The 15,921-nt window shown below is 47.7% G+C and overlaps 1 protein-coding gene across 1 annotated transcript in view; it reads left to right on the forward strand.

The window, feature by feature from the left end:
• AP3D1 (adaptor related protein complex 3 subunit delta 1) overlaps positions 1-15,921 on the forward strand; it is a 43,603-nt gene that overhangs the window by 16,722 nt on the left and 10,960 nt on the right. Inside the window, exons 5-21 of the mRNA XM_027717224.2 lie at positions 190-297; positions 638-767; positions 2,136-2,275; positions 2,561-2,634; positions 4,355-4,404; positions 6,322-6,371; positions 6,722-6,770; positions 7,531-7,676; positions 8,341-8,489; positions 8,570-8,800; positions 10,187-10,418; positions 10,823-10,968; positions 11,103-11,244; positions 11,999-12,070; positions 12,785-12,860; positions 14,189-14,388; positions 15,034-15,107. Coding sequence (XP_027573025.1) covers positions 190-297; positions 638-767; positions 2,136-2,275; positions 2,561-2,634; positions 4,355-4,404; positions 6,322-6,371; positions 6,722-6,770; positions 7,531-7,676; positions 8,341-8,489; positions 8,570-8,800; positions 10,187-10,418; positions 10,823-10,968; positions 11,103-11,244; positions 11,999-12,070; positions 12,785-12,860; positions 14,189-14,388; positions 15,034-15,107 — 2,069 coding nt within the window. The remainder of the gene's footprint in view (positions 1-189; positions 298-637; positions 768-2,135; positions 2,276-2,560; positions 2,635-4,354; positions 4,405-6,321; positions 6,372-6,721; positions 6,771-7,530; positions 7,677-8,340; positions 8,490-8,569; positions 8,801-10,186; positions 10,419-10,822; positions 10,969-11,102; positions 11,245-11,998; positions 12,071-12,784; positions 12,861-14,188; positions 14,389-15,033; positions 15,108-15,921) is intronic.

Raw genomic sequence — 15,921 nt, forward strand, 5'->3', positions numbered from 1 at the left:
TGGTTCCTCGTGCCCATTATTAAACCCCAGGCTGGCTGTGTTTTAGCAGGTGTTAGGGGTTGATAAATATAATCCTGTGAAGCAGAAGCTCTGCCTCATTTGTGTTGAGTGAATAAAAGTGGTCTGAGAAACTTGTTTCTCAATGTCCTGTGTGATCTTAAATTTTTGAGCCTGTTTTTCCTTTTTTAGGATCTGAGTAGCCCTAACCAGTATGATACTGGAGTTGCACTGACTGGCTTGTCCTGTTTTGTTACTCCAGATCTTGCCAGGGACTTGGCAAATGACATCATGACTCTGGTGAGTGGATAAGATTGAAATGACTTTTCCCTGTAATAAAAGAATATGAAATTGTTCCAATTTGGTAAATATCTGTTAAATTTAGAACTGATACATGTGAAAACTGTTGCTTTTCTTGTGGGGATTTTGGGGAGCGTTTACAGACTTAGTTCAAGAGGATCAACTTGAAATATCTGTTAGTTTTGGTGCTGAACAACAATATTTGGCTCTGAGTTTTCAAAGAGCAGTCGAGCATCCCAGCAAGAACTTTGGAGTCACAGGGTGATGTGAGCATAAGGACCTGCAAGAGCTCTGGAAGCACAGAGTTTCTCAGAGCCTGACCGCGGTGTTTCCTTGCCAGATGTCTCACACCAAGCCTTACATCAGGAAGAAGGCAGTGCTGATCATGTACAAAGTGTTTCTCAAGTACCCCGAGTCCCTCCGTCCTGCGTTTCCTCGCCTTAAAGAGAAACTCGAAGATCCGGATCCCGGTGAGTGGGTTTGAGGGAATTCCTTCTGCTCCCACACGTGTGCTTGTGGAGCCTGTGAGAGGAGGATGTGTGAGAAATGCAGTGATCAGCTTTGGGGCACTGCTTCACCTGACTGGGGGTAGATGAGCCCAGCAGAGTTCTGACAGATGTTGCCATATTAAAAATACATCCTTTCAAATGCCCAGTTCTTCAAACCCAGAGCTACTCAAACTGTATCAGTGGATTAAACCTTAATGGGACAAAGCAGCTTAATGGTTCCTGTTTTGTTGCTTACTAAACTTGACTTTAAAATACTTCAGTTGATCTCCGGGTTTAGGATTTTGTTGTTGTTTCCTGTGCTCTTCTACAAAGCTACAGCTACTGGACATACTTAAAATAATGGACATACTTAAAATAATTTTACATCAGTTAGTGCATTTTTAAAATTATTTTTAGTTTAAACTTTGAGTTCACACTGCTGTTTGGGCCCCTCAGAAATGTCTTTGCAGTCCAGCAGCAGCACAGGAAATTTGCAGTTGCCCTGTATCATATTCACAGTTTTACTCAGTCTTTGGGAGGTGCTGGTGTTCCCTCAGTGCACCAAAACACATGTTCCAGGAACTCTGTGTGTGATGCAGCTCTGGGATCCCCACTTGTTTTAGGAATTCCATGTGTGATGTATTTCTGGGATCTCCACTTGATTTGTGTTTGCATTTAGAGGGAGAAATTTAATTGCATGTATTGGACTAATTTATTGTGGGCATGGAAAATGCACCTTCCAGGGACAGTGTTTTTAAAGAAAGCAAAACACACCCATCCCTCACCTGCAAACAGAGATAAAAAGTCCCTGATAGACTTTATTGGAGAGAAGTTCTGCTCTCTGCTGGGCCACCCAGCCTGTCCAGACTAAACCAGGCCATTTAAAGGATGAGCAATGAGAAGGGAGTGAACTTGTCCAGTCAGATTGTTGTTTAAGGAATCATTATTTTTGTGTTGTATTTAAACATGTCTAAATAATACATTTTAAAGAAGCAGCAGTGTTTGGAAGCTTTCTGGAGGGTGATTATTGATGGTGCTGTTTGTGTCCCACAACCAGCTATCCACAGCCAAGGGGAGGGATGTGGCAGTGTCCTGCTTTTCCTCACACTGGACCCAAAGCAGACACCCAGCTTACTGATACACTAGAAAATAGCCAGAATTAAATAAAATCCTCTCCCAGTTTGCTTGTGCATTCTTGTCTTTACTTCAGTGCCTCAACTGGGAATGAGGCCAAAGCATCAGACACACAGGTCTGAACCTTCAGCTGCTCCTGCTCTGGGGGTTCTGCACCACAGATTTCCATTACAGTTGAGGCCCTGCTGAGATTCCTGCTTTTCCCTGTTTTCCCAGGTGTGCAGTCTGCTGCAGTAAATGTGATTTGTGAGCTGGCTCGACGCAATCCCAAAAACTACCTGTCCCTCGCTCCACTCTTTTTCAAGTTGATGACTTCATCAACCAATAATTGGGTTCTCATTAAGATTATAAAACTGGCAAGTATTCTGCTTTTTCTTTTTAGGATTGGGGTTCTCATTAAATCACCTTGGGTGTAAAAATGGCTTTCTTGGTGGGAGGTGTGGTTACCAGCAACTCTGAATAAAAAGAAACCAGGAATATTTTCTGATGTTTGTGAATGTAACCAAAGGGAAAAACTATGTTAGTAGAGCTTGGTTTAAATACAGTGAGCTGCAATTGCATCCAGCAATTTACATAACATTTGGATGCTGTTTAAAAGCAGTTATTAAATCCCTTTCTTGTCTGCACTTCTCTTTGAATAGTTTGGTGCTCTTACTCCATTAGAACCAAGGCTGGGCAAGAAGCTGATCGAGCCCCTGACCAACCTCATCCACAGGTTTGTGGGACAGATCCTGCTTTGTTCATTAGGACTGGGAAAGTGCCTGGTGGGTGGGTCAGCACCTGGGCTGGGGGTGCATTTCTCAACTTTTTCTGGATTTCAATATCCAAAACTCATCTCACATCAGGACTGAAAAACCTGAGTGAGGGGAAAGACCTCAAAGGAAAGTCTGGGTGTCTGACTGTCAGCATGAATTCCCCCAAAGCATGTGTGAAAACTGGAGCAATGTGCTTTCCTTTCACTGCATTTTAACCCAGAGATGACTATGGAGGATGTATAAAAACTCTGGCTTAAAAGAGGCTCAGCTGTTTATTTGCCTCTCCTGTTCACCTCACACATTTGGTTCCTGACCTTTTTGGACGTGCCTTACCCACCAAAGCAGCCTGACAAGGAATATGTTAAAGTCCTTTCTGAAGCCTTTGGCAGCTCAGATGTGTTTTGGAAGAGTTCTTACAATATAAGTCCTAAATATAGATTAAATAAAATTTAAGATATTTCCTTGCCTTGTCCCTCGTTAGAGCGGGTTTGGGGTGTTGTTCTGGACTGAAATCAGGGAGTGAATGCCTTGGAGGGAATACATGTATTCTCCCAGTTATGAAAGGAAGTGTCATCTCATACCTGAGTTGTTGAATGAAAAGCTTTGTTTCTCTTCACATGACAGAGCAAAAGGATGGATGGGAATGAGCAGGTTTTGAACAGATATCTGTGTAGCTGTGAGAGCAGCTCTATCCAGGCAATTCCTGTCCATCCTCCTTGGATTCCTGGCATCCAAACACCTACAGAGGAGTTTGGCAGCTGTCAAAAATAGATTAAATTCCTCAGAAAAACTAGGAAAATGGACAGTGTCTTCAGTCCTGTCTCTGCTCCCTCTCCCGAGCTCCCCAGTTAGACATTCATTTTTTAGCTGGGAGGACTGAGTCCTGTTTGGTTTGGTCTCCATTCAGTCATTTTGGATCTCACAGCACTTCCTGAGTCAAAGCAGCACCCTGCCATGTCCCACCCAGTGCCCAGGGAGCAGAGGGGACTGTCACCTGTGTGCCAGGTGACCTTCAGGGCATTGCTGTCCTGCCTCCAGAGCTGTTTGCCCGTTCCCTTTGCCCACCTTGCTCCTGGGTTCTGCCCCCTCGGTGCTCGGGGGGCTCCCTGTTCCCCTCAGGGTTTGTAAGGACCTTTGCAATGCTCAGAACTGCACTGGCTGTGTGTGCCACTGGCAAAAGTCATCTTGCATTTGAGTTTTGGGGAAATCAGACTTTGGGAATGGGTTGCTGACTTGCAGGGGTGGGCAGTGTGTGCCTGCACAGCCAGGGCTCTGCTGCTGGGACATGACTCACTCCTTGGAGAGAGACTTGAGCTTCTCCAGCTGCCTTATCATGGAGTTTTGACCTGGGGCAGAGGATTTAATTGGATTTTTGGACAAGATTGCTTCAGTGCTCTGTAGCTGGTGCTGAAGTTTGAGTAATGCTTCCTTCCTCATTTCTTGACACAGCTCTTACTTGCTTCTCCAGGAAGAATTTTGGTTTTTTAAGCATTCAGTTTAAAAATTCCTCCCCCAGCAGTTTTTAAGTGGGAATCATTTCATCTATTTGAAGGGATATGGAACAGGATACTGGCAATTTCTTGTGAAGTTCAAGGTGTTAACTTGCTCTAAGATACTGCTGACAACTCTTCCAAATGTGCCAGTTTATTCCTTATTTAATATTCTTGATTTCTGTTTCAGCACCTCAGCCATGTCTCTCCTGTATGAATGTGTGAACACAGTAATAGCAGGTGAGAACTGAAACTCATAGCCTCAAAAAAACCTGTGATGAACTTTGTCATCAATTAACACCCTCTGTAAACCTTATTCTGTTTAACTTCATGTATTTTATAACTGGAATAAGTGTCCTGGCAAACTTTGTGTCCCTGTGGGGCTGAAATCCTTTGTCGGTGAGGCACAGTCACTGCAGTGGAGTCGTGTTTGCTGAAGGCTGGAACCAAGCACAGACAACGAGATTATTTGTGTGCAAGCTCCTAAATGTTGCTACAACTACAAAATATACCAGCAGCAACAGAAGTAAAATGAGGCTGGTGTGTCTGTTGGAGTTTTCTTGCATGATGATGGATCAGAGTTGTTTTTTGTTTTTTTTTTAATTTTGCAGCTTCACAGTTTAAAAACTTGGTGTCTTAGAGGAGGTTTTACAGATTTACAGTTTTGGTTTCTAGGGAAGGGATGTGAGCTCCGTAACTGGGATGGAGGGAGAACCAGAGGCAAGAAGGATAACCCAATATTCCAGCTCAGACTTGGCACTTCTCCTGTCAGAGTGGGGAGTAGAGGGTTCCTGACACCCCCAGTTTGGCCACAGCCTGTCTGCTGGGGGTGCTTTGGAAAATGATGCTGGCTCAGCTCAGAGAGGGCAGGGTGAGCTGTCCCCACTGTGCATCCCTTCATTCCTTCAGGGAAATGGGATGATGGCAGGGGCAATAACACAGAGGGTAATTCCATTGTGGATGAGAATGGGACTGCAGTGAGACACAGGGGGTGATCCTGGGAGAATTCACCACCCAGGACACCTCAGGGACTTGGAGGTCAGGATCACAATCAGCAAATAAACTGGGAAGCACCAGAGCAGCACCTGCCAGCTCTGGAAATGCCAGTGTCCCTGCAGCCCCCCCATGTCCCTGCAGCCTCCCTGTCCCTGCAGGGTCAGTGTCCCTGCAGCCCCCCCGTCCCTGCAGCCCCCCCGTCCCTGCAGGGTCAGTGTCCCTGCAGCCCCCCCGTCCCTGCAGGGTCAGTGTCCCTGCAGCCCCCCCGTCCCTGCAGGGTCAGTGTCGCTGCAGCCCCCCCGTCCCTGCAGGGTCAGTGTCGCTGCAGCCCCCCCGTCCCTGCAGGGTCAGTGTCGCTGCAGCCCCCCCGTCCCTGCAGGGTCAGTGTCGCTGCAGCCCCCCCCCCCGTCCGCAGGGTCAGTGTCCCTGCAGCCTCCCCGTCCCTGCAGGTCGCAGTGTCCCTGCAGCCTCCCTGCAGTCCCTGCAGGTCCCTGCAGGGTCAGTGTCCCTGCAGCCCCCCCGTCCCTGCAGGGTCAGTGTCCCTGCAGCCTCCCTGTCCCTGCAGTGCAGCCCTGGGGGATCCCAGCGAGCAAACTGACGTGCTCAGCAGAGTTGGGGTTGGCTTGGCCACACTGTGACAGCAGCAGTTAACAGGGTAACCCCACCTTTTCTGCTGTGGGGCTGCCAGGGCTTTAAAATGTCCCACATAGTCATCAGTGGGACCTGATTGTGCCATGAGTCTCTCAGTGGCTTAATTAAAGCTCCACTCCAGTCCCATTGAACTCCAGGATCCATTGCTGCATCTCATTGCATTGGGAAAATCCACACTTAAAAACTCAGCTGTGCAGTAGCTGCTGACATATTTACAGGGTTTTTTGATGCTTTTTTTTCCCTGCCCTATTATTATTATTGTTAAAGTATATGAAACTATAAGTTGTATCACAACCTTCTCTCCTTCCCCCAGACCCCCAAAGGTCCAAGCAAACAGACAAGCAACAAAATAAGCTGTATAAATATTATACATAAATATACATCTAAATATTACACAAAGATAAAATAAATTTGCCTGTGAGCTGAGCTGGGTGTGGCCCCTCAGGTGTTGTGTTGTTGCAGCCCCTGGAGCCCAGCTGTGCTGACTGGGGTTTGTGTTCTGTGTTTCAGTGCTGATCTCTCTGTCCTCGGGGATGCCCAACCACAGTGCCAGCATCCAGGTACCACCCTGGGCTTGGGGGGTTCTTCTGTCTGCCCTGTGAGCCCAAGTGCCCCGGGGAAAGGGGGGGGTGTTAAAGCAGGAGCAATCCTGCACACTGAAGCATTTCCTGTATAAATTCTCTTATTTATTTGGCTCTAAAATGCAGATTCTCCTCACGTAGAGTTGTCCCAACTCTTTATTCAGCTCCTGCTGTCAGGTTCCTTCTGATTGGAAATGTGTTAATGCAACAAAACCCTCGAACCTAGAGCCCCTTGGTACTCAGTGCACTTCTTTGTGTAATGAGTAAACTTTGGGAAGAGTTATTGTAATCAATAATGTAATAAACATGACTTGGTCTTTTTTTTCCAGCTGTGTGTTCAGAAGTTGAGGATATTGATAGAAGACTCTGACCAGAACTGTAAGTATGGTGCTTGTCTTCATGAAGCTCGTGGCCCCCAAGCCCTGGGGCTGTCTCTGCAAACACCTCACTCGGGGTTGTAGGGCCTGTGTTCCAAACAGTTGCTGGGGGGTTTCATGTGGAAATAATTTCTGCTGGTGAGCACTTCATTTTTTAAAACAAACGAGAGCAATAATTACTGCTCTTTGTGGTCTTGTAAATCTAAACTAATTCTTTCCACGCCCTGGGATTATCCTTTTTATAGACTTGCTGCTTGGAAAGCAGTGAGGGGTACTCAGCAGTGGGAGCATAATAGTGAAATGGGAGTGTTGACTTACGTTAGTGACCACAAAGAATACTGGGAGATTTTTCCTTTGTGCAGCTCTTTTTGCTGCCATCTGATTTTTTTTCTCATTGAGGACAGGACTGTTACACACCAATCTTCAGTGCTTTAAAGCTGTATTCACCCCAGGATGCCTGTTCTCAAAACCCATAGTTCCTATATATAAAATACATGTTTTAATATCAGTGATAAAACTTGAGGTGTATGAGAAGCCCGTGATGAAGATTGTATCTATAATTACATGTCTGTATATGGAATTATGAAATTAAAGGCTATAATCTGTGATGCACAATTCTCAAAAATGCTTTTCTTCATCATGGATTTTTATTCAAGTGTCTGAATACCAAGTGCTTCTACTGAAACCAGCTCTAAGATTTCATGCTCAGCACAAACCAGTGTTTCTATATTTGGAAAGAAGTTTTATTTGGTCTTTCACAGTGAAGTACCTGGGACTGTTGGCAATGTCCAAAATCCTGAAAACACACCCCAAGTCGGTTCAGTCCCACAAGGATCTCATTCTGCAGTGTTTGGATGACAAAGATGAGTCCATCAGGCTCAGAGCTTTAGATCTCCTCTATGGCATGGTATGTTCCTACATTGATTTCCTCTCTAGCCCCCGGGTCCCTCTAGGAAAGGGATATTTAAGAAAAACATGCAGCTTTCTCTGCCCTCTGCCCCCCTTGACTTGTGATAACAACTCCCTTGTCTTTTCTGGCACTTATGACAAGTAAAACACCTGGCACAGCATGAGAGGGCTTTAAAAACTTTGGTTCAGACTGGAAGGAGTTTCTCACTTTGGAAATCACCCATTTTGAAATGCTAGAATTCCACTGGATGTCAGTGACTCCTAAATTTGTTTCCTTTAGAAGCAAAAGCGTTTTAAACTCTTAAATTTGCTCATCTTGCAGTAGAAGATGAATTTCCTGCTGGGTTTCTGTGTTGCTGTGAGTAATTCTGATCCTCAGCTCTCCCACAGCACAGCCTTGGGCACTTGGGCTGGCTCTGCTTTAATAACAACATTACGTATAATGATTGTTATAATTACTTTAATAACAATATTACATAAAGACACAAACAGGTTCCTTTTTGGATTGTGACCAAAGCTTGGACCTAGAGAGGTGGTTCTGATGTCTTGTTGACAGATGACATGGGCCCAGCCAAGAGCCAACAGCTGCTTTGCTGGAGTTAGAGGGACTCGGCAGCGTGGCAAAGGGCTCAGCTGTGGTTCACCCTTCAACTCTTTCCCAGGTATCGAAGAAGAACTTGATGGAGATCGTGAAGAAGCTGATGATCCATGTGGACAAAGCCGAAGGGACGACGTACCGGGATGAGCTGCTGACCAAGATCATCGACATCTGCAGCCAGTCCAACTACCAGTACATCACCAACTTCGAATGGTCAGTGCTCCCCCCGCCGCTGGGGCTCCTCACGCGGGTGACGTGGGACTGTCCCCGATCCCACTGTGCCCTGCCCGCAGGTACATCAGCATCCTGGTGGAGCTGACCCGCCTGGAGGGCACGAGGCACGGGCACCTCATCGCGGCGCAGATGCTGGACGTGGCCATCAGGGTGAAGGCCATCCGGAAGTTCGCGGTGTCCCAGATGGCCATGCTGCTGGACAACGCCCACCTGCTGGCCAGCAACACCCAGCGCAACGGCATCTGCGAGGTGCTCTACGCGGCCGCCTGGATCTGCGGCGAGTTCTCCGAGTGAGTGCTGGGGTTCTGGGCACGGAAACGTGGTTTGGAGAGCAGGATGGGTCAGGCTTTGCGCCTCAATGCTATCAAAATGATGCTGCTTTCCTGCTCCCTCACCCCATGGATTCCTTGGCTCTTTCTAGCCCAGGCATTTGGAGTATCTGGTTGTTTTTCTTCTCCGTAGTCCTGCCCATGCAGGAAGCCATTGGAGTGAATCACAAAATATCCCAAGTTGGAAGGGTCTCAGGGATCATTGAGTCCAACTCCTGCCCTGCCCAGACACCCCAACAATCCCCCCCTGTCCCTCAGAGCGTTGTCCAAAGGCTCCTGGAGCTCTGGCAGCCTTGGGGCCGTGCCCACTGCCCTGGGGAGCCTGGGCAGTGCCCCAGCACCCTGTGGGGGAAGAACCTTTCCCTGAGATCCATCCCAACCCCCCTGGCACAGCTCCAGCCCTTCCCTGGGTCCTGTCCCTGGTCCCAGAGCAGAGCTCAGTCCCTGCCCCTCCGCCTCCCCTCGGCAGGAGCTGCAGCCCCCGAGGAGTCTCCCCTCAGTCTCCTCTGCTCCAGCTGAACCAGCCGAGTGCCCTCAGCTGCTCCTCAGACCCGTCCCCATCTTCTTAACCCTCCCTGGACACTCTCTAATAGTTTTATAGTGTCGTGGGTAGAAGCTGCTAGATCTTAAGAAGACATTGAAAGAATTCCTTAATCATTTGTATCTTAGGGCACATGTTCAATCACCATGTTTGAATTAGTTCTTCCTCTGTTCCCTGTTTTGCCTTTGTTGAAAGAGTTTTGCAGAACCCAGTCTTCCTGGGAATTAGAAATCGTCTTCCTTTTTGCTCAGAGTTTCTCAGTACCCACAGTAGCACAGTTTCCAATATTCTTGTACCAACATTGTCTTTTAGCTTTAGTAGATGCTTTTGTGTCTCGGTTGTGTGTGCAGATACTCCTGCTTACCCAGCTTTCAGTTTGGTAAATTGAACTAACTGTATACTATAGTCTCCTGGTTTGGTGTTTCTTCTTTTAATTGTCATTCTGAACAGTGGCTCCAGTTTAAATTCACACAGTAGATGTGATATTTAAGGAACACTGGTCCAGATCAGACCTTTAATTAAAAAAGTTGTGGAAAGAAAACTGTTGATTAACAAGTAAGAGAACATACTCTCCTTTTTCAGTTTGATCACATTTTTGTTTTGAAAGAATTTTATCTTCCAGTCTGTAGTAGTCCAGTAACTTTTTGTGCATGTTCCATTTAGCTGTGAGGAGACAATTCTGAGTAGGAGCATGAGATTTGTTGAAACAAGTTCTGTGATCTGTTCTCCTGTCTGAGCAATACGTGACCTTCACGAGCTGAGCGCTGCCTGCTGGGGTTTATTTCTGGGGCACTCTCTGCTTACAGACACCTCGAGGAAGCCAACCAGACCTTGGAAGCAATGCTGAGGCCCAAAGTGACAACTCTGCCCGGCCACATCCAGGCAGTGTATGTGCAGAACATGGTGAAGCTCTATGCATCCATCCTGCAGCAGAAGGAGCAGGCTGGGGACAAGGAAGCAGCTCAGGAAATCACCCAGCTGATGATTGAGCGCCTGCCTCAGTTTGTGCAGAGTGCAGACCTGGAGGTGCAGGAGAGGGTGAGACAACAAAATTGCTTTGGGATTTATCATGGAAAGGCTCTCATTTGTCTTGGAGCATGTTGTGGTTTTCTGTGGCCGTGCTCATTTGCTATAAACTGTTATCAAGGACAAAGCCCAGATCTCATTGCAGTTTGATGCCATCTCTGGAGGCTGCAAGGACTTCACTCAGAACAATATAATTTTAAAATTATTCAGGCACATAAGGACACAAAAAGGACCCAGCTAGAAGGGAGGGTTCATGTGGAATTTTTACCTTTGCTCCAAGCCTACAGTTTATGCTGCTTCTCTTAATTCCCTTCATGGAGTAGAACACTTACCTTCTGCTGACTTCCACTGCAGTTGATTTGTTTGGTTCAGATGATTAATATTACTCCTGAAATTACTTCTGCATTTGTTTTTAGGCTTCTTGCATCTTGCAGCTGATAAAATACATTCAGAAGCTACAAGCAAAAGAAGTTCCTGTAGCTGAGGAGGTGATAGCCCTGTTTGCTGGTGAGCTGAACCCTGTGGCTCCTAAAGCACAGAAGAAAGTACCTGTTCCAGAGGGGTGAGGTTCCTTCTCTCTCCTAAAGCCTTATTTAAGCTTTTAAACTCTTAAATGATAAAGCAAAGTGTGTGATGAGACACTGAAATGCTCAGGGGTACTGAGTCAAGCTATTTGTTCACTGCAATTCTCCCCAGCCTGGACCTCGATGCCTGGATCAATGAACCTCCCTCAGACAGTGAGTCTGAGGATGAAAAGCCCAAAACAATCTTTCATGAAGAGGAACAAAGGCATTCCAGACACAGACAGCCAGAGATAGACGAAGAGGAACTGGCCAGAGTGAGTGAATGTTAAAATGCTTTTCCTTCCATAGTTCAGTAGTAAAGTAAGTGCTGCTGAAGCAGCTGGAGCTGTTGGGGAGTCTCCAGGTGGCCAGGGAGCTGTTGTGCTCTGTGCAGCTCAGGGAAGCTGATGGTTTGATCTGAACTGATGCTTGTGGACCTCAGCATCTTCTGTGAGTTACTGTGACATGTCTGTTCTCAGCAGGGATCCCACCTTTCCTGCCTCTGACCTTTCTGGTGTCACAGAGAGAACTTGTTGATGAGAATCTTCACTTCTTACTGTCTTTATGGATAGGAAAGCAAACATTTGAATTGCCATCAAAATGTGGCCTTTGGGAAGTTACCACCTCTAGCCTATATCTAAAAAGCAAAGAAGGGTGTTCTAAGGAATATTAATTATAGAATCATAGAATCATGGAATGGTTTGGGTTGGAAGGGACCTTAAATATCATTTAGTTCCACCCTCTGCCACAGGCAGGGACACCTTCCACTATCCCACTTTGCTCAAATCCCTGTCTGTCCTGGCCATGGACACTTCCAGGGTTGGGAATTAGTAATGGTACCTGTAGTTCTATCCCGGTATGTCTTGTAACTCAGAACTGCTTTATCATACACAAGCTGCTCTGCTCTTTTCACAAGTGATTATGTATATTGTTCCAGAAATTCAGGGAGATTATGTCTTGCACTTTGCTGCCTTTTCTCTCTTTGCTTACAAACAAACATTTTAACTGCAAATCCTCTCTCGTTTTTAGCGTCGGGAAGCCCGGAAACAAGAACAGGCAAACAACCCATTTTATATTAAAAGCTCTCCTTCCCCCCAGAAGGTGAGTCTGAATTGCAGTATCTCCCTGGCCTCTCATGTCACTGTGTGAAGGCTCCCTGAACATCAGAGCTGCAGCTTCCTCCGGGCCACTGCCCCCTTTATGGTGTGTGCACTGCAGTGGCTGCCTACAACTAGTTTTACAGGTCCTGTTTGTGTGGAGAATCTCAGGAGTGACCTGATATCCCGAGAGCAGCCAGTGCTCTGCAAGTGTCTGTGCAGTTTGTCCCTCTGGGTGATCCAGAGTTCACATCACCAGGCACCTCACCCAGAGGTGAACCTTGAACATGCTCCACGTCTTCTGTGCATCAGAAAGTTGTTATGGTCTCTTAACACCTTTTCCAGGGAAGGAACCTGCTCCATTCCCTGGATGTTCAAGGACTGCCCCCTTTGCCCCAACTCAAATCTCCCAGTTGATCCTCTGAAGTGGCAGGTTATTAGTGATAAAGCACAAACCAAGAATTCTTCAGGGAGTTGCAGGAAACCTTCAAGGCAGCAGTGGGGTTAAAAAACTGTAGCAAGAGAAGGGTCTTTTGTAATAATTATCAGCTGGCTTTAAAACACACTCTGCTGCCACACAGGATTAGTAACAAGCTGTTCCATCCCTATCCTTTAAAATGTTCACTTAAGGGATTGAACTGCTTGATGTTTTGTAGTGTCTGTTTGCAGAGATTTGTACTTGCAGTGCTCAGAATGTAACAAGTCTCTGTTTTCCCAGCGATACCAAGACACTCCAGGGGTGGAGCATATTCCCGTGGTGCAGATCGACCTTTCTGTCCCATTAAAAGTTCCAGGTAAGCACAGCTAATCTGGAAAATTAATTACAGAAATTTCAGTTAAGCAAAAGTCATAATTCCTTCTTAGGAGTTCCTCCTGAGGTTCTGAAGTGTAAGGAGCACACTTTGATTAGACTCTTAAATATATCTCCTTAATTTACATTTGAAAATAGTACTTTGCAGTCAAGTTCTTGAGATAATATTAGAAATAGTTGTGATAAAGGATATTGTGCAGCCAAGGCTGTAATGTGTAAATGTGGGGGAACAGTCACTTTAACAGTGTCTTAGAAGTGGTCATGTAAATGGTGGAGGTGATCAGAGACTTTAAGTGGAGTCTGATGGTAGAGACACTGTTTTAATATCTATATTCAAATATCAAAAGGCATCTGTGTATCTGAGTGGTTTTCAGCTGAAAAGCTGCTGATAAAGTGCAGTCCATTGCAAGGGATGAGTTCTAAGTGCATATATTTAATATCAGTATTAAATATCAAATATCTTTCCAGAAGTGTGGGAAGATGTCAGTATTAGTACAGCAGTGGCACCAATTCTGCCCAAAGAATCAATGTTTAGGTGTTCTTTGTAATGCAGTTAATGTGGACAAGACCCAGGGAGCAGAACTGAGCTCTGCCCTGGTTTGGAGAGATGCAGTGTGAGAGGGCAGCTGGGTGAGGGGATGTGGGAGCACAGGGAGCGTGGATCCGCCGGCTCTGAGGGGCTGGGAGCAGGGTCACTGCTGGGAGCAGGGTCACTGCTGGGAGGGGCTGGGAGCAGGGTCACTGCTGGGAGGGCTGGGAGCAGGGTCACTGCTGGGAGCAGGGTCACTGCTGGGAGCAGGGTCACTGCTGGGAGGGGCTGGGAGCAGGGTCACTGCTGGGAGGGGCTGGGAGCAGGGTCACTGCTGGGAGGGGCTGGGAGCAGGGTCACTGGGTCACTGCAGGGGCTGCTGGAGCAGGGTCACTGCTGGGAGGGGCTGGGAGCAGGGTCACTGCTGGGAGGGGCTGGGAGCAGGGTCACTGCTGGGAGGGGCTGGGAGCAGGGTCACTGCTGGGAGGGGCTGGGCTGGGAGCAGGGTCACTGCTGGGAGGGGCTGGGAGCAGGGTCACTGCTGGGAGGGGCTGGGAGCAGGGTCACTGCTGGGAGGGGCTGGGAGCAGGGTCACTGCTGGGAGGGGCTGGGAGCAGGGTCACTGCTGGGAGGGGCTGGGAGCAGGTCACTGCTGGGAGGGGCTGGGAGCAGGGTCACTGCTGGGAGCAGGGTCACTGCTGGGAGCAGGGTCACTGCTGCCATCCTGCCCAGGGCTCAGTCCATGTGCACTGTGGCCTGAGAGCAGCTCGGCTGCCCCCCAGGAATGCCCATGTCTGACCAGTACGTGAAACTGGAAGAGGAGAGGAGACACAAACAGAAACTGGAGAAAGACAAGAAGAAGAAAAAGCAGAAGAAGGAGAAGAGAGGGAAACACCATCGGCACAACTCCCTGCACACGGAGAGCGAGGAGGACATCGCGCCCGCCCACCACGTGGACATCATCACCGAGGAGATGCCCGAGGTCAGGGCTGGGCTTGGGGCTGGGCTGTTTGTGTGCTGCTCTTGAGACAGTCTGCCCCCAGAATTGCCAGCCAGTCCACAGTTTTGCATTCCCAGACCTCTGATTCCTGGCAGAGCCGTTTCAGGAATGACTGAGGTGGTCCCAGGCTGCTCTTTTCAGAGGGAGGAATGATTTTTGTGAATTTTTGTGCACAAGAAAGACAAAAAATATCCCCTGAAGCTATTAAAAAAGTCAAAACCAACCAACAAAACAATGTGCATCCCTGCTCTAAGAGTAGTGCTGTCCAAACAGCATCAATTATGCTCTGCTGCTTCACTTTGACAGTAACTTGCTGTCTAGTCAGCAGCTTTGCAGCTGATGGTAATTAATTGCACATGCTAATGATGTCATCTGTGTTTGTTCCTAAAATTTCCTTTAATCAGAACCAAGCAGCAGCCATTCAAATGCTGCAGTTTATGAAGAAGGGTTTTCTGTTCTAAATTAATCTTGTAACTTGATGCTGCATTGAAGAGCATTGTTCCCCTAAGTGCCTGACTGCAGCTGGCCTGGGCCAGGGTTAACAGGCTCAAAAACATTTAATTTGGGTGATGTAGAGCTTTAGTTTGGGAATTGCTCCCTCAGTGATGGTCTCTATCTCTCCTGCAGAATGCTCTGCCCAGTGATGAAGATGACAAGGATCCCAACGATCCCTATAAAGCACTTGATATAGATCTGGATAAGTAAGTGACAGTTTGTGTGGGAATTAATGAGTTGCAATGAGAACACAGGAGGGCAGGGCTGGGCTGAGCAGGCACTGGGACTTCAGTCCAGAGGGGAAAAAGCTCAAGTCTCTCCCCATGGCTTGAGTGAAACCTCAGGTGATCAACCAGCCTGGGCCCCCACTGCAACATGGGTGATAAAAGCTCAGCTGCTGATCAGGGAGGGGCTGGGAGGGACAAGGGAGTCCTTTAGTGTGACTGAAAGGAGTCTGGAAGCACAGGCAGTGTCACTGGATCAGGTGTGAGTTCCTCTCAGCGTTTGGGTGTCCCACTGTGTCTCTGCTGTGCCCTGTGTTGGCCCTGAGTGTGCCCTGTGTCCGTGTGTCCCTCTCAGAAGCTCTGTGTCCATGGGAGCCCGTGTGCCCTGGGTTGTGGTCACTGCCCAGTAACACCGTGTCTGTCCCACCCCCTCTGCCCTGGGGCTGTTCAGTGTGGTCCCACTGTTGAACAGTGTTCTGCCATGACTGAGTGAACTGTCAGAACTGTGCCCAGTGTGGCCCCACTCAGCTGCTGGAGCTGTCCCAGTGCCAGCATCCCAAATCCCTGCATCCACATTAGCTCTGGGCTGTTCAGTGCTGCACATGGGGATTGGTTTTTTTCTTTAGTTGCTGTTTTACAAAACCATCATGCTAAAAATAATTGTTTTATGGTCCAGGGATGCCTCCTGTAAAGTTTGGAAGACTCTGCAGGCCCGTGGGGGTGTGTGTAGTATCTCTCTACCCCTTGGAAGTCTGTGCCCTTCTCTGCAGTTCCCCAGTTTGTGGAGCTTTGGCCC

This window comes from Pipra filicauda, unplaced genomic scaffold (genome assembly GCF_003945595.2).
Source record: "Pipra filicauda isolate LSUMZ 115617 unplaced genomic scaffold, ASM394559v2 scaffold423_size595307_pilon, whole genome shotgun sequence".
Classification (NCBI taxonomy): domain Eukaryota; kingdom Metazoa; phylum Chordata; class Aves; order Passeriformes; family Pipridae; genus Pipra; species Pipra filicauda.